This window comes from Etheostoma spectabile, chromosome 3 (genome assembly GCF_008692095.1).
Source record: "Etheostoma spectabile isolate EspeVRDwgs_2016 chromosome 3, UIUC_Espe_1.0, whole genome shotgun sequence".
Lineage (NCBI taxonomy): Eukaryota > Metazoa > Chordata > Actinopteri > Perciformes > Percidae > Etheostoma > Etheostoma spectabile.
The window spans coordinates 15,870,277-15,892,832 of NC_045735.1; the positions used below are offsets into that span (position 1 = coordinate 15,870,277).

The 22,556-nt window shown below is 43.0% G+C and overlaps 1 protein-coding gene across 5 annotated transcripts in view; it reads left to right on the top strand.

Annotated features, from left to right (window-relative positions):
* Positions 1-22,556, top strand: part of fndc3a (fibronectin type III domain containing 3A) — a 62,205-nt gene that overhangs the window by 29,142 nt on the left and 10,507 nt on the right. For 4 of the 5 annotated variants that reach the window (XM_032504049.1, XM_032504023.1, XM_032504034.1 and 1 more), the window contains 14 exons: positions 9,962-10,038; positions 10,149-10,395; positions 10,634-10,933; positions 14,133-14,191; positions 15,427-15,593; positions 15,713-15,772; positions 15,862-16,000; positions 17,830-17,883; positions 17,986-18,110; positions 18,300-18,474; positions 18,673-18,759; positions 20,517-20,655; positions 21,770-21,838; positions 21,944-22,062. In XM_032504049.1, the coding sequence (XP_032359940.1) occupies positions 9,962-10,038; positions 10,149-10,395; positions 10,634-10,933; positions 14,133-14,191; positions 15,427-15,593; positions 15,713-15,772; positions 15,862-16,000; positions 17,830-17,883; positions 17,986-18,110; positions 18,300-18,474; positions 18,673-18,759; positions 20,517-20,655; positions 21,770-21,838; positions 21,944-22,062 (1,817 nt within the window). The remainder of the gene's footprint in view (positions 1-9,961; positions 10,039-10,148; positions 10,396-10,633; positions 10,934-14,132; positions 14,192-15,426; positions 15,594-15,712; positions 15,773-15,861; positions 16,001-17,829; positions 17,884-17,985; positions 18,111-18,299; positions 18,475-18,672; positions 18,760-20,516; positions 20,656-21,769; positions 21,839-21,943; positions 22,063-22,556) is intronic. The other variant, XM_032504043.1, reaches the window with a different exon arrangement.

The window sequence follows — 22,556 nt, forward strand, 5'->3', positions numbered from 1 at the left end:
AAGCTTCTGTTTTCTTTCTGTCCCACCTTTTACCCTAGTATGTACTAACAGGGACAGCGTGACGCAGTTGGAAAGCCAGGATGATCTGCTTTACATGTATTTTTCAGGATTCACTCCATCCCACACCAATTTGTGAATTCAATTATGTATTTTTAGCAGCTGGATGTGTGTAATTGCTACGTGTTAGCGCATGACAGCCTGCTCAATATGAACAGACAATCTTGTAAAATGCATGGGAGGCATTATCCCTGTTTTGCCTTTTATAATGGAGGCTAATTAGAGTGGCCCTTTAGTATCTTCCTGCTAGCTGTCATCCTTGCCATAAGGGGAGTTCTGTATGTGAGTGGACATGCCCTAATGACCCCTCGGCGCTCCATCGGCCGCCCTTTCTCAGCGCCTGCCACTGTAGATCTGAAGGCTGTAGCACCGGTACAAAGAGATAAATCACCTGATAAGTTGGTGACTGATGAGGCAAGTCAGCATTAGGACCATTGGGTTGATAAGATCCACTTCTTTATCTGACTTAGCCTGCCGGTGATTCACATCACTTTGGATGATTCAGTCCCTGGTTGATGGCTGAAAGCACCGTCTAGTTCCACTGGTCTTATTGAGCTTGATAGAAATGTGCTGTCTCCCACAAAAGTGTGTGTGCGTGTGTTCTCACTCAATATTTAGAATATGTACACATATAGCAGCAATCAAATATTTGCTATATAAAGAAGATTTCAGAGTAATGGCATCCTGAACAGATAATTAAGTCACAGTCCCTCTGTGTGTGTTCTCTCTGTTTGGTTTTGATAACCGCTCCAGCTACGTCTGCACGTGCACGTGGCCGTGAAACAACGTAGGCGTACTTTACGTACTTGGGAACAGCAGTCCACGAGAGCCCAATCCTAGCCCCCCCACTGCACTGGGCCAGTATACAGAATCCTACAACTAGGTAGATACCATATTGCCATATTGGCATCGGATTCCGGTACCAAAAACCGGTTCCTTTAAGTTTCATATCTTACGTGTGTATTTTATACATTATATCAGAACATTAATATATTTTGATGTTCCTCTGTTCTGTTGTGACAATAAAACAAATTATTAAATTTTAGTGAGAACTCATAAATAACTACAAATGACTAATGTTAGGGAAATCTGTTTATGTTTTATTACGCGTTTCTGGCCTTTGTTTTTAAATATGTATTGGATTTTTAAATAACCAAATGTTTGTATCATACCTGCCTTAAAAGTCCTTTATCGGTCGGGCACTAGTAAACATATCAGACTATCTCTGTAGTCTACCGTTGGCTAGCAGTGTAAATGTAGGCTGCTTATAAAATGCCATATTTCCCCTCTGGGCTCACCAAAACAGACGTAAAAGCATATGAACTATTCACTGCACGTGATCGCTAGTAAACATGTTACACTTGCTTTGCTAGTCTATCGTTCAGGGTAAGACCCTGTAGCCTGGTGGTGGGGGGAGCGGGACAGCCTCTCCATATTGTCTGCCCTTTCAAACTCCTACCTGTGTGTACAGGCCCCGTCGAGACCCTCTGAGAGTTTTCATATCTGGCCACAAAAGGCAAATATGGTCATTTTTCTGCAAAAGAACTGCTAAAGTTTGAAGCTGGTTTAGTTAGCATACCAACTCAACATTTTTCTTGTTGTTACTTGTTAATAGTGTAACGATTGTTAAATGATTGTAGTTCTGTGTTAGGTGACTTAGGTTAACTTATTATATATTTAAATACTTTAAAAAGTTAATATATTGTTAAATTGAAATTAAGAAAAAACTCTATGATCGAGCCTTTCTTTGATGTCATTTTTCAGTTTTTCAAGAATGGTTTTTAAAGTACCCGTTTGGCCTCAGAATGATAAAAATCCAAACAATACCCAGCCCTAGTTATAATGTCATAAAATCAAACCGGCTTAAGCTCGTACACCGGACCGCACCGGCAAAACCGGAACTTAACCTTTAATCTACTCTGCACGTTTGTATGTGTACAGCTGGCTCAGTTTGGGGCCGTTTTGCCAGTGTCTTCTGCTTTCTCCACATTCAGAGACCGGTTGGGTCGGTCAGTCAGCCCATCTGCCTACTTGACTCTTATCTCTGATGCCATAGCTGGGAAACACCTCGACTCATTCCTGATGGTGCCAGTCTACTGTCTATCTGAGGGACTTGAGGCTGTCATGTCCCTTGTGCCTGAGACTGAGCAGCCAGGATGTGCGCTGCTGATCATCTGACACTGTGCAGAATGGGGTCTCCATTCTGTCAATGCACTAGTATAGTCGGTTCTACTCAAACTTACTTTTTGAAAACTGCTCTACTGCTACAGTAGACATTGTCCATCATGTGTCTGTTCAAGTCCCATTTAGATTTTGGAGGATTGAGTGAAAACAGTCCAAGTGGAATCATTAAATTGAATAGCTACTGCAAGGGCCTAATTATGACTGGAAAGAAGTTGATTGTATGACGAGCTGTCCAGCCATGTCCAGAGGCAGAAGAGGTGGGATGAAATCCCAGCTATCGTAGAGAGGCGGGTGATGCGGTATTGTTTAAAATGGGTTTAACACACATTTTCAGACTGTCATTTACCAACTGAATAAAATCCAGACTACATTCTCACCTCCAGACAGCTGGCCAGTCCCGACGTCAAGTGGGTGTGGGTCAGGTTGTAGTTTTTTGGAAAGTTGCAGAAATATTCTGGACACAACCCATCCCACCATATAATACAATGAAAAGGTGTTTCGGACCTATTGGCCCATCCGACAAGCAGTTTTAATGGGACTATACTGGTACCTTCAGTGCCGTATTAGCATTGTAACGCAACTGGAAACATCTAAATGATAGGGTTTTGAAATCAATGGAATTGAAGGAGTCTTAATTCTTACTAAAGTCAAAGATTAAACATACTTTTAAGATGCAAAACCACCCTCTACTTGAGGCCTTCTGTACCAGGAAGTATTGTCACATTGTCTTAAGGATAGATAATACGATCTGCATGTGCCTCAAACTGTATCTAGTCATCTTTTCAAGAGCCATACATTTTAGACATAAAAATATATAAAACATTATTTAGGCTAAATAAAAATGTAATTATTTTCATTATCTTGCCACAAGAGCAAAAATTTGGATTTCTTACTAAATTGTCAGATTAAAGTTGGTAAATATCAGCAGTAAATTGCTAGATTCACTAGACAAAATATCAGAAATGATATACAAATATATAAATACACAGCAACTCCCTGTGCGAACCAAAGTATGGAGTATAGACTGGTAGCTGGAGAGATGCCTGTTCATCACCTCATTATTGAGCAAGGCACCGAACCCCCCTCAACCGCTCAGGGTGCCTGTTCAGCCGTCGCAGCCCCCCCACTCTGACATCTCTCCATTAGTGCATGTAGAGGACCTGAGCATATGTGTGTATTTCAGGCCTGTGTGTAATAACAACAGAGTGTAAATTGTAATTTCCCCATAGGGGATCAATAAAGACTATAAATCATAAAAATTATGCCATCTCCCAAATAAAATGCCTCGCAATTGGTTCCTAAAATTGGACTACCAACATCAGACACAGTCTCACATTGTTTTAAACACTCCAATTGCGTGCGTGTGTGTTTGTGTGTGTGTGTGTGTGTGAGGTTCATTCACAGCGTCTGCAGTGTATAGCTCTATGAATGACTGAGCTTGTGACTCATTCTCCCACTGCTGCGTTGATACGAAGGGCGAGGGTGAAAAGGTAAAGAGGATGACAGGAGATGATGAGAGGGAGGGGGTGTTTGTTTTTCTTCTAAATCTAGTTGACGGTGAGATGGCCGGAGGAACAAGGCGATTCCAAGTCCACTCTTCTATTTTTGGATTTGTTAAATTATAAACATCACTGTGTTTGTGAGCTTAGCTTTTGGTTACAGGAGGAGACAGTGGTTTTAGAGTGGAATCTTCACTTCCTGAATGGAGCCAAATCATTCATTATTTAAACCAATCCGGCCCCTGTGGTTCTAGCCCTTCTCTCGATCTGGGTTTGTCTAGCTGAGAGCAGCAGAGCGATGTGCTGTAATAAGCACAAGCAGAAAGGTTACCGATAAACATCATTCATGCCGGTGTGGTTGTAATCAGGAATTCTGACAAAGTTAACCTTAAAAACCTGTGTTCCGGTTAGCACGCAGAATGCCCTTTTCCTCAATTTCCAGTTGCTCCCCTCATTATGTCTGGATTGGTGGGGGTTGGATGCTAAAGGGAAAGTCGTGGAGAAATCGCCTGGTCCAAGGATGGGTGCACACATCCGTGGCTTTGTAATCTGCTAATAGAATGTCACGCTTATTGCAAATTACTACCCTCTTAGTTGATGGAAGATCTTTCCTGCCTGCAAGAAAAATGTGCCATGCCAAGAAGCATTCACCACAGTGTCATCACTTAAGGCCCTTTTAAGAATGAAGGTTAGGATTTTAACTTGCCATTAGTGCTTTTTTGTTTAATTGACAGTTCTTTTTGCGTTGCAGATTTAGTGGCTGGTCGTCATAGTGACGCCGCAGAAAACTGCCGTGATGTAACGCCACACACACACACACACACACACACACACACACACACACACACACACACACACACACACACACACACACACAGAGACTGTTAAAGGTGTGTTGTTTTTGTTTCTCGGCATGTAGCCAGAATACAAAATTTAGTTTCGAAAGAAGCTGGAGGCTTAAAAATGGTAGGTTTGTTCAGGACAACCCCGTCGGTCGCTAGCAATGAGGACACAGTGATTAGTTATGATTCTCTCCGACCAATCAGCAGTCTGCAGGTTTTCACGTCACCTTTTGGTATCGCCTCGGCTCGCTTGGAGCCTCAATGTAGGTGGTACTAAATAAAGTTCCTGTTAGCAGGAACCAGGGACTTTTTATCATAATGGAAAACCAAGAAAAGTAGAGTAGTGGGGAGTCGGGGAGGTACCGTGTAGTGGAAAAACGCCATTAGTCTCTATCCTAGCTTGGCTGTAATTAATTGCCATCCCTTGCCAATGCGTATTCTCCTCCTGTTTGTGGATGGACACTATTTGTTAGCTCTTATTAATAATCGAGCCCGCCCCATCTTTATGGGATCACAGTTCATCATGTTGCCGTTGAGAGCTTATTGAGAGCTGCCGTATGAAACCACTCTCTTACTCCTGTCCTTTCCGTCTGTGTGCCTTGCTTCATTTGTACTCCCTTTTCTTAAGCCACCCCGCCTCTATTAAACTTGTCTTCTCTTCTTTTTTTATGGTTTGTATCTAATTGAGGGTTTCTTTGCACATCAGATTAAACCTGACAGTTTGCTTGGATTGTTGCCATTATTTCAGAGCCACGTCTGCCAAGTTTGCTCGGTTGCTTTAGAAGACCTGCGCAAAGTCCCACTTGATTTAGAGTGAGTTCTCGATCCATTTTCAGACAACAGGAAGCAGGTGGGTGCTCGGAGTGGCCTTACCACCCTTGTGCATCTTGTGTATGTATACGTGTGGAAGTGTCTGGCCTTTGAAGTCTCTCCCTTGGCTTTTTCACCCAACCTGAACAATTATCCCCCTTCTCTCCGCGTTAACCTCCAGTCTTGACTCAGACCCACTGCACCAGTTGATTCTGTTGGCCTGCCCCAGGAGGCGTGGAGGTGGAGACGGCTTATGTGATGTTGACGGGAGATGATGGCGTTCCCAAAGTGTTGTCTAGCCTCTGTTTACACTGCCAGAACGGGCAGCTTGTTTGTGGCTATTCTTGGCTCAGTGTCGGCCTGCCGTTTTGTGGAGGAGGACTGATGTTTTTCCCGTGACTGCTTCCCCTGGAAGGCTGGCACTCCACGGCCACGTCAGCACAACCAATGCTCCAGTCGACTCGGGGAGGGGAGGGGGATGTGGCCTTTTCTATCTGATCTCTATCAGCACTCATGCGTCAGTCTGATGTAAAAGAGTCGGTGTTTTTTCCCCCCCCACTCTCCACCCTACATCTCCTCTTTTTTTCTATTTTCTCTCTCTGGTAGAGTTGTGTGGCTCCCTCATCCTACCTCCCTCACCCTATGCTTTCCTCTTATCCCTTCGTTCTCTATTTGGTACACAAGATCTTTCATTCTTTCATATTAAACGCTAGTGTGATTCATCAGATTTCTGTTAGTCAGCATTGGCAGCACTAACTGGAGTTGCACTAATCAGTCATCATCACACAGGTGCACAGCAGCACTTGGCATGAGCACCACATCAGTTATTAGTCTTAAAAGTGAGTGTAGTTAACAGTGAACACTTTGAACTCCCACTCAAATCATATTGTAATCTGAAATCAATGAGGGCCGAGCCTGTGTGACTGCATTCATTCAGGCTGAGCTCCCTGAATTGAGAATTAGTCCTCGCACACCTTGTGTTCTTAGAAAGTGAGTCACTTCCCTACGTATCAGTCCGCTGCCTCAGACGGGCTTCAAAGGTCGTGTGTGTGTGTGTGTGTGTGTGTGTGTGTGTGTGTGTGTGGTGTGTGTGTGTGTGTGTGTGTGTGTGTGTGGTGTGTGGTGGTGTGTGTGTGTGTGTGTGGATAAATTGTTCCAGAAATTATTGCGATAAACGATAATGGCATAACAATGAAGGTACACCTGTTCAGAGATCAATAAACTATTATTTCTAGAGAACATTTAACACGGGAACTGGAAGACATTTTTGAATATCTGACATATGCCGAAGAAATGTTGATACCAAAATAGTTCTGTTTTCAGCCTTCATTTTGGCAAAGGTGCAGCTACTTCCTTCTGCTCCTCTACAGGTCGGAGCTTCTCAGGGGCGCACACACACACACACACACACACACCACACACACACACACACACACACACACACACACACACACACACACACACACACACACACACCCACACACACACACACACACACACACACCATCCAGCCATCCCTTCTGTTTACTAATAGCTAGCGTTTACCTCAGGCTAATTCATTAGCTAGTAGGTGGCGATTTTTGGCAGCCAGCCTTCCAAAAGAAAGCACAATGAAATGAAGTAAGCGATCATTAAGCGTTGGCCGACAGGTAGCGGAGTCTCAGTTCACCGTCCGCGAGCCTCTGACACGCCGACAGCTGTAGGCTTGTACCTGTTAATGTTCTGTGCGTTGGACACATGCAGCCACCTTCCTGAACGCTTGCGAGACTGACAGGTCCACAGCAGGCCGTGGCGTTAATGTCCGAGCCCGTCTCCACCGCCTCTACCGGCAGGTTGTCAGCTGTGCGCTTGGGAATGAAAGGCAGGAAACAGGACGCAGAGTAACACCGCGGTTTCGCTCGAGTACTTTATTTTTATTTTTTTGACGGTGCCTTGCATTTCTCCTCTCTCTCTCCGCCTGGAGTCCCGCCTCCCCATACAAAGACCATGCAACTGACAAGAGGGCTCACTCCTCGTTACCCCAAGGAGGTCATCCAGTGTCTTTGGTAGAGAGAGAGAAGGAAAACAATCCAGCATGCAAATGGAAATTACAGCGGCCAGAAAAATGATCGAGCTCATTTTTGTTTTACCGTGCGATTAATTGACTTATTGTGTGTGTGTGTGTGTGTGTGTGTGTGTGTCTGTGTGTCTGTGTGTGTGCGATTGGATTAGTGCTAGATTCCCTTGGCGTATAAATAGCGTGATCAATCACTTATTATTGGATGGCAGGGTTCACCATTAACATAATTGATGCGAATTGACAAGACAAGTTTATTTAAATAGGCACAGTTCATACACAATGGCAACTCAAAGTGCTTTAAATATGAGCAGTATGTATTAGTTTAAACAAACACATTTTTAATTACAATGGACTAAAACTTGTTTTGTGTCAGCTCTAAATTGTGTGTAATAGTGCTCTTGAGTGTGTGTATCTGTTGTTACCTAAGAACAAATCCCAAAGAAGAAAACATTGGTGAATGCCAGAATCTTTGTGAAAACTGCGTAAGTGGGGTTCAAGAACACATTTGTTCTTAAGAACGTTCGGTGAATGAGGCCCTTAGTCTCTATGGCTGGGATATGGGTGTCGAGCCTAAACTGAGGAACTGTGGTCCAGTGATATGAACACAATAAGTGTAGCGCATCACTACTTTAAGTACAAAACCAACTATATTATATATTGCCTTGTAAACATAGCCTGTCTCTGTACTGAGCTGTTGTTGAACTAATAAAAGAAAATTAAAAAACATTAGTACTAAAACTAATGCAACAGCCCTGCAATAAACTGTACGATCATTTGGAGGTTGTAGTTTACGGTGCTCCTTAACGGATCGCTGTAAGACTGAGAGGTGTTTCTCATATTTAGTCCACGCTGGGTATAAATATTATAAATACCTCGCAGTATAACACAAACCGGTCCAACAGCAGCACCACAAACACAAACCTTCAACCATTAAGTTAATTCAACAGCTTTTTTAAAACGGCTTCAACAACAACAGCTGAACTCAGTAACATTCATAAAGGTAGGGGGTATTGCATGGCTGTTATATTAGACTCTAAGCTTTAACTAGGTTTACCTGACAGACTCGTCAACTGGCCAAGTATCAACACTGTCTTATTGTTCCTCTCCCCTGAGCGGTGGAGCCTGGACCCCAGCACCTGGGCAGGTGGTGCTCGATGCTAGACATGGGAGGTTTGAGTGTATCAGTACACAAAGCCAGCCTCTGTTGTCGTGTGCTCATTTGTGGCTGCTCATTTCAAAGTGCTTTCTCTCCTGTTTACGCCCGCTATGGCAAAAGGAAAGGGAGACTCTTCCTCAGGCAGGAGGTGCTGGGAGGTCAGTGTGTGTCGTGGACCTTTTTTGCACTCCAGCATGACATCTGGCATAGGGGCCCCGGTTTTTATGTCTTAAGTGTGTAAGAAGAGAAATGTGTGAATGGGCCATCTTAGCACAGAGGTCGGTCTCTCTCTCTTCTCCTCCTCCTCTCTCTCCCTCTTCCCTCTCTCTCTCTCTCTCTCCCCTCTCTCTCTCTCTCTCCTCTCTCCTCTCTCTCTCTCTCTCTCTCTCTCTCTCTCTCTCTTTTTGTCTCTCTCTCTTTCTTTCTTTCTCTCCCTTCCTCTCTCCCAGTCTTTGTGCTGAGCCATCACTTCTCTTAGCTGAGCTAACTTTGTTGTTTCTCAGCACTTTTACAAAGTGGTCTTTTTTTGCGTTTGCCAATGTATAATTAAAAAAATAGATTTCCCTGCCTTTTATTACTCTGTTTTAAAAAAAGATATAAGTTGAAAGAGCTGGTTTAGAAGAGTGAACCAACTGTAGGGATGGTCCCCCGACAGAATGCTTGAGGTTGGCTCTTGTGAAAGTCTGCAATGTGTCACATGCCATAGGTGGCATGATGGGAGGAGTCACTATGGTCGTCCATGGTTACGGGAAAAAAAGTCAATTTATTATCTGCCTAGAAGGTTTAAGGCAGCCGGAGCATTTTCAATGCTTGGATGTACAATACAAAAGATGAGCAACTGTACTGAAATCCTTTTTTTTTATTACAAAGTCACACATACTTTCAGAAGGTGGTGTAGAAAATCATTAGGGAACAAGCCAACAAAGCCTCATTCAAGCTCCAAGTTTAAAATCCTGTTGCAAATTTTAGGATTTTAGGCAATTTTTGGATCAATTCTTCAACTATTGTTGTGTTTTGATGTTAGAAATTGACTACAGTTCTGGTTTGTGCTTCTAGCGGCTCTTAAAAAAAATTTGCTGTAGCTTTGAAAAAGTTACAGTAACATTACTATATATACATTTTTTCTATATATAATATAATATAGGTAACTGCTATGTTGAGCCTCATCAAGGTTTCCTAAAACTAAACTTTAAACTAAAAAGAACAACTTGTTAGCTGTTGATGCTAGAGCTCAGACTAGGGCAAACATTTTAACCCTATGCTCTAATCTAATGCTCTCATCACATTTACCACGGATGAAGCCGCTGTTTGCCCTGAGGGAAAGTGTTTGATCTCGCTCCTTCCTTTTTCACAGGTCCTGCTCAGGTTCCCATGATGTCTCCAAATGGTTCAGTGCCTCCAATCTATGTGCCTCCTGGATACGTTTCACAGGTATTTATTCTATACCGCTACCAATCCAATGTTTCTAAATTGGCATCTGGCCGAGAGACTTGGAGCAGCTATGATATCTGCTTCCTGTGCTCTTGTGTGTTTCCTCTCAGATCATAGAAGAGAACGGAGTGCGGCGGGTTCTGGTTTTACCTCAGCAACCAGAGTTCCACCCAGGGGGTCACTCCCCTCTCCACCACCCTCCACCTCCGCCCCATGCCCACCTGCCTGCCTTCATCCCACACCCTGCCATGATGCCCCCGCCACCCCACCTGTACACGGGCATGGCAGGGGGTGTGGGTGACATGAGCTCTCAGTACATCTCCCAGTACCATCCGGCTCATATCTACTCAGAGCAGGGTGAGTGACTGGACTGCATCGTCATATTAAGATGTTATGTATTTGTCCCCAGCCCTTCATTTGCAAAGTTGTTCAGTCAAGGTCTGAGTCAAACTGTTAGTCTTTCAGTTTCTCAGTCTTAGCAGGTTTACCTCAGTACCACCCTGTTTCGACCTGCTTCTCTGGCTGCCAGAAAGGTATTTTTTTTTTCTAATCCTGTCCGTAGAAACTCGTAAGTGTTGCCTTTTTGTTCCTTTAATCTCTGCAGATTCTCACTCCCAACACGGACGCCCGCCGTTTGTTCACAGAGACGACAGAACTAGCAAAACGTACGAGCGTCTGCAGAAGAAACTAAAGGACCGTCAGGGAGGCGGAGGAGGCGGGCAGGTGAAGGACAGCCCTCCCCCTTCGCCACAGAAAACTTGCAGCAGCCCCGCGACAGTGGACATCCACAACGGCGTCGGAGGGAATGCGCTGGAGGCGGAGCAGGGGCAGCTCAGCCATGCAGTGGCCGGGCCTGACAGGCAGACAGGCAGGGGGAGAAATGGAGAGTCAGGAGGTAAGGAGCATAGAGGGTAGCGGTGTGTCGAGGGTTCACAGGTGGCCCAATACTTCACCGGTGGGCCGATAGACAGCATTCACAGCCTGTTTCTGGATGTTAGGACTGTGTTGTGTTCAGGAGCTGAGAATAGTGCCTCATTATCGGCTGCAGCTGGTGGCAGTGAGGGATCAGCAGCACGGCCACCGTTATTCATGATTACATGAACTCTGACTGCTCATTAATCATGGAGTTTAACACTGCTACTTGGCAACACCAGTGCATAATTAAGGAATTACTGTCAATTTTGAAAGTGTATAGAAAAATAATTTCACCTTATGACCTAAAGAAGGTTGATGAAATGTAGGAACACTGAAATATGAGCAAGCTACCACTGAAATGTAGTGGGATGGTCAAATCATGTGGTTATCTGCTATGTATCTTTGACTTTTCATTATTCCTAAATAAGGGGGGAGTTTTGCATTTTATTAGAGATGGGCATACAAATGTACCTAATTAGCAAACCAAATTTGTGAACTTGAAAATTACTGTGACTGTGGCAGCAACCCTCACATGATTGAATTATGTATTTTAGCTGCAATGCATTAGTCTCTGGTCTCCTAAGGCCACCGTCAATTCTAACCATTGCTATTTCCACAATAAAACCCCTCAGTTTACCTGCAGATTTCAAATGTTGATCTGCAGTGCCGAATTTATAAAGACATTTCACAGATTTGAAGTTAAAAGAAAACAGGACATTTCCCATTTGTTAGGTGATTGTTATTTTTTTTATTATTGTAGATGCATTGAAATATTCTCAGTGTTGGTACAGCATGCAAAAGGTAGTTATTTCATCAGATAGGATGGATGGATGGATGGATGGATGGATGGATGGATGGATGGATAGCACACAGACATGATGTTCAGAAATGCTATAGATGCCCCGATCACTTTTTTTTCTTTTTCTTGCCCCGACACCTACTGCCCACCATCAATGAGCCATATTGGCCAATTAACTGCAGATACGATGATTTTTGTTGTTGTTTTGTTAAAGCAGCTGGTATAGCTGTATTACGTATCGGTCAGTTTGACTACTTTGTACTGTATTGGGGTTTCCACTAGGTGATAGCGTAATCTAGGCTATAGAGACTGTGAAGTTGATTTTAGACTGTATTGAATTTTGACACAGGGTCGCCATCTTGTGTTTAACTACCAGCGTTTCCCCTAACATTGTTTGGGGAGGGCAAAACAACTCCCCCTGACCCAGAAAGAATGACAAAATTACATAATTATGCATTCCACACACAAAAAAACAAATGCGCGAGGCAAAGCAGTTTTCACACATAACTGGCAATTTGCTTCTCATTCCTCACCTTACAAATTCAATTCATTTTAAGTAAACGGGGGGCTACATTGTATGCAAAATGGAGCGGACCATCCAACTCTACACTTACACAGTAATCTATGAAACTGGCGACACCAGGCACAAGAGCATCGTAGTGGTGCGTAGGCTCCGTGGAGATCTGCTCTACAGGAGTAAAAATGGGATTTTGTTGATCATTTTCACGCGAGGTGTGTGCGGCCCATGTACACAGAAATGCATCATACATGTCATTACTTCTTTTAAATCTAACTATCGATATACAGGAAACAACTTAATGACTGTGAATGAGCGTATTGGCAGTTTTATTTTGAGAGTTGCTTTTTTAGTTTTCTTGTTTCCTTCACCTCCGTCCTCTGACAACAGCTGACAGTAGATGGACGTTTCACAGCGCTGTGCCGGCTCAACAATAATCCCAAAGCAAAAGCTCTCCATCTTGCCTATGACTCACCCAATCCTACACTCTGTGTGCTCAGCTGGTCTAGCCAATTAAAGCATACATTCACACTTACATGCACATAAACTCCGCCATTGGTCAGTGTATGTTACGCATGCTCAACGTTTTGGGGGAGAGTCACCACCCCCCCCCTGGAAAACATCTTAGGAGAAACGCTGCCTGCTGTGGTAGTCACCTGGTAATCTTGTCATGTTTGGCTAAAAAGATTTTAAAACGATCAAATCTGATGGAGAGGGGGAGGAAAAAAACACAGGTACAGGTGAACCGTGGAACCCCCGTACCAAATTCTGTGACTACAACTTTACATTCTATATACATGCTGGGCTCCTCTACAGTATGAATAAAGAAAAAAGTAAATCTGGTTGTGTCCTTATTCTGTCAAACAATGTCTTAGTCCATTCAATCGACAGAGCAGTACAAAGAACTCCCAAGAAGCAATGCAAGAAGCCTACAGTAGTTCTAAAAGGACAGCTAAGGTTGCCACGCCAACTAGTTTGTCTGTTTGCGATGTCTGCAAAGTAAATGTTTGGAGGGGTGGTGGTAGTACTGCAATGTACAATACTACCAATTTAATCAAGCCCATCCAAAAGCACCATGCACATTCAATACATTACATCTGTTATTTAGTCTTAGGAAGGAAAGTGATCTTTAGTTAGGAAAGTCTGGCGCGTTTAGTCTCATCCACATGGTGGAAGGAAGGAATGGAACAAAGGTATCGACACACAGCCCAGGCCTGTGTGTGATTGGTGCATCCCTATCTTTAAGTGCCTTGTTACATTTGTTGTGTTCAAATGCAATTTGCTTTTATCACGTTTTGCCTTTGTGTCTAAAGGCTGTTTTAAAACTAGCTTGGATACATATTTGGGCTTTACTTTGTTTTTTTTCCTTGTCCCTGTTGGCACATCTGGGGGATGCAGTTGAATGAGCGTTAGCATGTTGGCTGCATTTCCATTCACTAGAAGCGTGGAGCAACGCCGAAACACCGTCCTCGTCTTGTACACAGCTGTCTGTCTCTGTTGCTGTGGTGAACGGCCCGGGTCTTCCAGCTCCGCCATTTTATTTGCGTTTGCCATAGTGTGACTGACTAGATCAGCTGTTGAAGCTAACTTCAATGCAACAATCTACAAACAAAATGCAAAATCGGCAACTAGAAAGCATTATTGCCGTTCTCTGAATACATATTATACTGAATATCAGCCGATTTATCTCGGCATCTATAATTACTGTAGCCCCTGAAGTCCAGCAGAAACATTTGCAGGCAGAGAATAGGTCAGTATTGCATATTTAGACTGACTATTATTATTTATGCCATTCCTGAGTTATCTTTGTGTTTATTTCATAATGATGATAATGGTGTGTTTTATCTGTATCTATCTCCTCAGAACTGGATAAGGAAGCTCAGGCCCTGCTAGCACTATTGAGTACCATCAGTACACCAGTGGTTAGTATTCACTTCTGCTATCTTATTTGATTGTTTTCCTCCATACAATTTGCATGATTTTATGTGACTCTATTAGCGCGTGTGTTGATGAAAACCCGTAATGATGCAAATGTGGTGCGTCATTAAACATTCTATTAACATCCCTGATGAATTCTTTGTTACATCTTGCTAATGGAGTCAGACCTGCTGACTAGCATCCATGTGTTGATTTATTTACCCAAATGTGCCACCAAACAGCTTTTCCTCAAAAGAAGTAAGGATTTTTATCTAAAATATACCAAGCTCTCCCGTCTTCATGGTATTATGCTTGGTGGCTTGTAGACAACAATTTAGATCACATATTAGACTTGGGCAAATATTCAGATAGAAATATACATGTATGCAAAAGTCCTGTTTGTTATATTCTGTGAAAGAACCTGTGAAAACCCCTGATTTAGTAGTGCTGGTCTCCCAGCATCAATGTGAATAAATAAAGAGGAGAATAGCAGTTTGAACCACAGCTGGATGGGAGGCAACAGAACCCGAAATAGAATTCCTTGACCTTATATAAGATGGGCTTTGTCAGACACTGTCACTAAGGTCTAAACTCCTTGTAAAAGTAGCAAAACAAGTCCACTGGAAAGATGAAGGATATGGTTATAGCAGGATGTCTAAAACGGGGAAGGTTTGGCTTCAATGGAAAATGGATTCTTTCCGTCTTTGCTGCCACACTGTTTTTGTTAAAGGACTGAAAACCAAACTGTGAGAAGTGAAGGAGTAAGGTTAGCCCCCAGGGCAGAGGGGAGGAGGAGGCACAGACTTGACCTGATTGACTTCTTCCACATACGAATCCCCCCTGCAGTGTAGCTAAGGCTATTCTAAGCCTCCTCAAAAAAGGATAAAAAATCTTAAGGTTGCACAACACATCCCTGCCAAGTTCTGAAAACCCTTTCCCAAAGTGGCATTCAGCTTAAACATTCTGATCCCGGGCTCTTTTCCTCTTCAAAGCCTTCTGAGTTTTGTGTTAGTTTCGGAAATTTAGGAATAAGAAATCTACTTGAAAACTTGGTACAGGACTACCAGATATGACGCTCTTTGGACTTAGGGTAGGGTTTAGGGTTGTAAACAGTTTTTTCATTTATTTTTTTTAGATGTGGAACGTGCCGTGGTAAGAGGAATAAAAGCTTTTGTTCCATGTTGAGATTTGATGCTTTTATGTGGACTTGATTGTGAACCATGACATTTTCACATGACAGGTGTCAGACATCCAGGCCAGAGGAGCAGTAGTGAGCTGGGATCCGCCCACCAGGCCCGAGAGTGAGAACGGCAGCGTGGAGGACGACTGCAGCCCCCCGGAGCCCCTCAGCTACGAGGTCTCCATCTCATTTAGCGGCAAAGACGGGAAGTACAAGAGCATGTACTGGTGAGCACTGCTGCGAGATGCTACAAGGATCAACCCCAGAACTTGTCAGAGATTTTTTACAAAGACCTTCATTAAAAAAACGACACTAAAGAACGTTGTGGTTTTCTTTGTTGATGCAGCGGGGAAGAACTAAGTGCTACTTTAGAAGACCTTCGACCAGCAACAGACTATCATGTCAGGTTAGCACACCCCTCTGCCTGCTTTTGTTTGAGCTACATTGTTAAGTTACAGACCGACATGTTGTAACACTTTGATCTTCTTTCCTCAGGGTCCAGGCCTTGTGTAACTGTTTACAGGGAAGCCCGTCAGAGGCTGTGAGCTTCACCACTGCAAGCTGTGAGCCGGATCCTCCCAATGCTCCCAGGAAGGCCAGTGGGACCAAGAACACACTTGTACTCCAGTGGAAGGTAAAGAAGAAAAAAAAAAAAAAAAAAGAGTTGATGGATGAGTGATGTGGATGAGTGATGGAGTTTCATTTAGTTGTTCATTTAACAGGGACAGTGCTCATTAATCAACAGCAAAGAAACTGTTAATGAGCCAGAGTTAGCTCAGCAGACTAATGTTCATCTGGTATCCCTGGCCAGTTGGGAAATGGCAACCCAAAAAAAAATACAATAAAATGAATATTTTCCAGACTATAAGTCAGTCAAAAAATGCATCATGAAGAGGAAAAAAAATACCTCACATTTATTTAGAAATTTATTTCACAAATCCAAGACCAAGACCAGACATTTAATCTGGAAAGGCAAGATATTCAACTACACAATAGCACACAGAACAACAGGCTGAATAGGTGTCTGGTATGTTAAGATAACACATTAACAGTTATTCAGCTACATAATAGCATAAAGAACACCTGGGAGGCTGAATAGGCTAAGTTAGCATAACAAGCCAGCGAGTCCAACAAGCAAGTTACCGGTAAGCAAGTTCACCAATTATATCTGATATATCACACCCGACTATAAGTTGCAGGACCAGCCAAACTATGAAAAATAATGTGACTTATGGTCCGGAAAATACAGTAATACAGTCGGCACGTAAAAGCAATAAACACAGGCCAACTCTCAAACAGGCACAATGCACAACAACAAGTAAGAAACACAACACGTCAGACAGCAAGCCAAAAAGACAGATCTGCAGGCAGGCAGTCACATGTCGGATGATCAGTTAAGCCATTTCTTCTGCTGATCAGTAACAGAACAATAAGTATCTGCTTTTCTTGTGTCTCTTGGCAACATATTCCAGTCTTTAGATGCTGTCACAGAGTAGGGATTTTAAACCACACTTTTAAGGGTGCAGGACAACTAGCAACCACATCTACGAGACCGAAAGCAAGAACACAGATAAATCAAACATGTAGACAACCATGTTACAAAAAATAAGTCAAATATCTTTAGTAGAAACCAAGCTGTGGAGAGTCTATCGGCAGAAGAGAGCAGAACACATTCTTAATCTTCGTCTGAGACATTTTCACAAATGTAAAGAGAGCTTTGTTCCCCTCCTGCCCATCACTACAAATGGACTCTGTTGTGTACAGTAATAATACCGAGGTGTTAAACTAAAATGCGTTTCATTTTCCACACACTTGTGCTCTTATCTAGCCATATGGTACGTGGTAGTGGTTAATTATAAAGCAATCGCCCTGTTAAAATCCCCAGTTTGGGGATTTCTAACAGGGTAACAGAGGAAAAAAGTGATTCAGAAGCAATCTCCCCTTTCTCAAAAGCCATTGCTGAGATCCGTATGGTACTTTACCGTCTGTGGCTTCATTAAAGTTGCTCAATTGCTAGCAGTAAATGGTCGTGGTTACACAGATCACCTCCCACGTGTGAGTGTAAATGTGTGAGAGTTTAGCGAGGCACTTTCAAGAACAACCATGCATGCTCAGCTAACCTCACTGAATTAATTAAACCATAGAAGAGTGTGCTCACCTGGATGCACCTTATTTGTAGAGCTGAAGATTGCTTCTTCTGTAATTAGTGGTAATAGTGTAATAGTGTCTGTAATTAGTAATAGTGAAATAGGAAATGGTTTTTGATTTTGAATGAAGGGCGGTCGGGCATAGGCCATCTACAAATGTTAGTTTTAGTGTTGTAATGCTATTGGTTTCACTCTGTCTACATACATTCAAAGTCAGATAAATAACTGAGCTTTGGTGTGTGTCTTATTAGTATGTGTATTTTATATATTTTTCTGATGGACCTATGATAACAAACTACGCATGATTCATCTACAGCCTCCATGTGACAACGGTTCCAAAATCCAAAACTACATTCTTCAGTGGGATGAGGTGAGTTTTTCTTTATCGTGAAGGAAATGTTGAACACTGCACCACACTCTTATGTTTTTTGTGTCACTGAGATTTATTTAAACTAAGATGTTGTCTCTGAAGGGGAAGGGCACTGGGATTTATGAACAGTGCTACTATGGACCTCAGAAGCAGTACAGAGTGACCAAGCTTTCACCAGCTTCAAGATACTCCTTCCGCCTCGCAGCTAAAAATGACTTGGGTGTAAGGTAGGCACGCAAGATTATATGTTGTCCATTTTTTATGTCACCGCTTCTTCCATTCACTGTCCCAATCTGTGTGTGCATGTGTCTCTCACTCTGTCTCTCCTGTCTCTTTCTCCTCCTCTCTCTCTCTCTCTCTCTCTCTCTCTCTCTCTCTCTCTCTTCTCTCTCTCTCTCTCTCTCTCTCCTCCCCAGCGAGTTCAGTGAAGTGGTGGACCTGTTCACCTCATGCAGTGTGCCATTACCACCCTTCCCCCCAGAGCTAGAGATGGCGGGGGTGACCTGGCTGTGTATGAAGTGGCAGAGGCCCACTAGCTCTCCAAAGGAAGATGACATCTACTATGTTTTGGAGATGGAGGAGGAAGGCTCGGTATGTCTCTCAGTCTCTTTTTAAATAGAGCAATCTGGTCATCTGATACTCAAAACGCACAGATGACACAGCAATGTCTGCAACTAAAGGTTTTCTGTAAAATATTAAACGTACAGTGTTGTGCTACAATGGTTGTATTGTGAGTCTTTGCTCACCTGGTCGTTTTATGTCTCCCTTTGTCATTTGTCTTTGTCCCAGGGATATGGCTTCCAGCCAAGCTACGATGGTGAAGAGCTCTCCTGCACCGTCAGGAGTCTCCACAGGAGCACCAAGTACAAGTTTAGGGTAAGGGAGCCCTGCGATGTTTGCAGTCAAAGCTGGTGATCCACAGGTTTCATTTAGAGTGTGTATGTGTGTAGGGGACAGGCTTCAGGCAGGGCGGATGCTGAGCCATTGGCCCTATGACTCATCCAGTTGCAGGATTCTGCCAGCAGGGCAGTGGGCACTGTGCATACACCACTGTATCACATGCAGGGCCCCAGTGAGAAGCTAGTCAGGCAAAGCGTTTGAGCCACGGTGGCTTTTTGGCCGGCAGTGATCTGTCCTAGTTTATGAACTGACAATTGTCTTTCTCTCCAGTTCACTCTATTTCTTTCTTTGTCTTTCAGCTTCCGTCTCATTTCCCCATCTCTCATTCTGACATTCTTGCACTCCTGCCGGTTTGACAATTTACTAAATGGCATGAATCAGAGATGACCCTCCTTTTCCTATTACAGAGACCATTGCAAGAAGGAGGCGTGGTGCTCCTGACAATAAATTGGATGAGTGGATGAGAAAGGTTCCTGTTGATTAAAAGATTAATAATCACCAATAAATTGTAGGCCTGCGTTTTATCTATATTCTATATGTGAATTTGGATAAGCAGGGTGATTATTAAAATAGTCCAAAATCCCCCTACCCACCTCCATTTGTTGGAGATAGTTTGAATTAATATATTGGTTCATTTTCTTGAACATGTTTATGCCCCTGCGTGGGTGGCAGCCGTGGCCAGAGGTCTTATGTTTTTGTGTTGGCCGTTGTTCAGGACCATAACTCAGGAACTGTAGGGGAGATTGTGGTCAGATAGTGAATCTGTGACACTAATCTCTGCTGCCCACCTTGGAACTGTGGTGATTGTATAGATCTTCTGTGCTGCTGGGTTGAAGATGTGTGTGAAGCATCTGAGTTTCTCAAAAAAAATCCCATCAGCAATCCCGCCAGTCGGTCCCAAAACGTCCCTGTTAGAGAGGAAACGCCCTAAACAAATTCTTTATAAATCTTTACAACCATTCCCTGAAAGAACCAAGCAGGTCTGCCTTATTAAATGATCCAATTTGTTTCTTAAACTTGACATCTGTTCATAGTAAGGCTGGACCTGCAATATAATTATTACATATTACAAATAAAAATGTATTAAACATAATTGTAATATTCTGTTTTGTATTGCGTTTGTGTAGCCTCTGTGTCATAGTTCTCTGTTGTTGTAAAAAGCAGAGAAAGCAGCACAGCATTCCTAAACATGGTACTGACAGAAAAGTATCGTATCACCCAATCAACCACCATATGCCCAAATGATAGAAATGTTCATTAGTCACTCTCAACACTCCCTTCCTCCCTCATTTCCAATTATCTAGCTGCACGGTGTGAGGGGCAGCTGGGTGTTGTGAGGTTTGTCTCGGTACAGAATGTGGATGAGCCGTACTCAGCAGGCTCACAGAGAGCTCCATATTATTGCAGATATGCAGAACTGAAATGCAAATTGCACTAAAGCTTATTGCCTCATTTTTTTGATTGCAATGCTTGTGGTGTCTTCATAGTTTTGTTGAAGTGTATTTGCAGATTTTAAGGAGCTGAATCTTATTAATTTTAGGTTATTTGTTTATGGCCATTTTAGTTGCAGGCAGGGTGTGTGTATACACATTTTCGCAGTCGGGGCTCCTCATCAGGAAGCATAATGATCATAATACACTTGTCCTCATTGACCATCTATGCAAACAGTTGCCAATATTATAACTGAGGAGTAATTTGACTCTTCACTGCCTGAATGCATGCACTTCCTCCAGGTGGCAGCATACAACTCTGAGGGGAAGAGTAACCCCAGCCAGGTGGTCGAGTTCATCACGAACCCTGACAGACCCAGCAGTCCCTGCAGGCCAGTCATCAGAGGAAGAGTCCTGCCCAACAGCTTCAAGATGGCATGGGGTGAGCATGTTCTTCCAAATGCCCTTAACCTCATCCTAACTCCTCAGTCTGATGGTGCTGCCACACCAAGGTAAATGTCGGTGAGCGTCCGTCGCCCTAGTTTTTGCATTGTGTCACACTCCGTTGCTACCCGTCAACCTATGTGGACTTTTTTTTTATCAGATTCAACAGGTTGAATCGGCATAATTAGCGTTGTTGAGTGTGATCCATCTGATTAGCTATTCAGCTTTGGCATCACATGTGATCAACCGAATACACATACAGTAGGGCTATCAAAACGGTCTAAAATGACATTTGAATGTTCCTTCTAAAAAAGGCGAGAGAGGAGACGTGAGGCGGCGCCACAGTCGGCCTTCTTCGCCACTAGTTCTTTGCCGTCTGCTTAAAATGAAGTTAACAGCCTGGTACGGCCAGTTTACAATTCCACTTTTCTTATTGAGCGTTGCCTGACCATATATGAATCTGCTGGAGACAGATGACATTCTCAGTAGTCCGTACAGTAGATGACTGACAGTTTGCTCCTTCATGTAGACATCAGCATGAATCTTTCCTACACCTCAGTGGACAAACACATCACTCACTGCTGTACTTGGTCTCTGCTTCCAGTTTTAAAAATGAAAAATGTCTGCAGCTCTGAAGACATTGTCAGATGTCTCTTGTGTTTCCACCAAAATGAGTTTTTGAAGAAATTAAAGGGGTGAAAAAGACCACAGTGTCGGAAAGTCATGCTTTATCTACACTTACATGTCTTGGTTCTAATACTTTAAATGAGTCTTGGCATTTCTTTTTTTTCTTTTAAAGATTATTTTTGAATATTTTAGGCCTTTAATGACAGGACAGCTGAAGAAGTAAAAGGGGAGAGAGAGGGGGAATAACATACAGCAAAGGGCGGCAGGTTGGAGTTGAGGAGTAAAAAGAGGCAGCAAATTCCTCTATTTCCCCCCAAAATTTGATAGTTTGTTGATTTGCCTCAGCACACATCTTAAGGGAATAAATCCATTCTCAAGTAGATTTCCAGACAAAGGATTAGTGAGTTTCCTGACATTGCCTAGTTGAAGAACTTAGTTAGTGCAGTTTTATAATTATTTCTGTCTTTGTTTGTTTTGCAATTTAGAGCCCCCGAAAGATAATGGTGGAGCAGAAGTCACAAAGTATGTTGTGGAGCTGTCTGAGGGCTTAAGCGGTAAGTTGTAAATTAAAGTATTTTAAGTGAAAATGGTGTGTCAGACATCAGAAACACAAGCTTATTTAAACAATGTCAATGCATTTGCAATGTGTTTGTGTTTAGGCTTGTCTTGGGAGCTGGTGTACTCGGGGCCAGCTATGGAGCACGTGTGTGAAGGCTTGAAGCCTGGCTGCTCCTACCAGATGCGAGTTTACTGCATGAGTGAGGGGGGGCAGAGCCCGGTGAGTCATTCAGCATCAGCACATGTGCACACACTGCAGCGCACACAGCCTTGTGTTTTGCCACAGGAATTCGAAGAGTTTGCTAATCCGTTACAATGTTGTTTTATCACAGGTAGAAAGACTTTGTAAAATTGCCCCTGCTTTTTTAAATCGATGCACGTACTAATAGGGCCAAGATAACGATCAAAATTAGAATCTGTCACGCAGATTTAATTACTTATACGTCTTTTGTCTAACCTAAAATTACAAAAAAGGATCAATCCATATACTCATACAATATGTAAACATACACTCTCACTGTATTGGCTGCTGTAGTCCACAACGATGTAACAAGTATAAAGCCGGATTATTGTGCACTGTTTTTCTATTGGCTCTGATATTATTGATACATTTCTCGACTGTTACATACCCTGTAATTGCAAGGGGGAAGCAGCCATGAATCTCACCACATCCCAATGGTTGATCTGATACATTTTATATGAATAGTTCTAGAT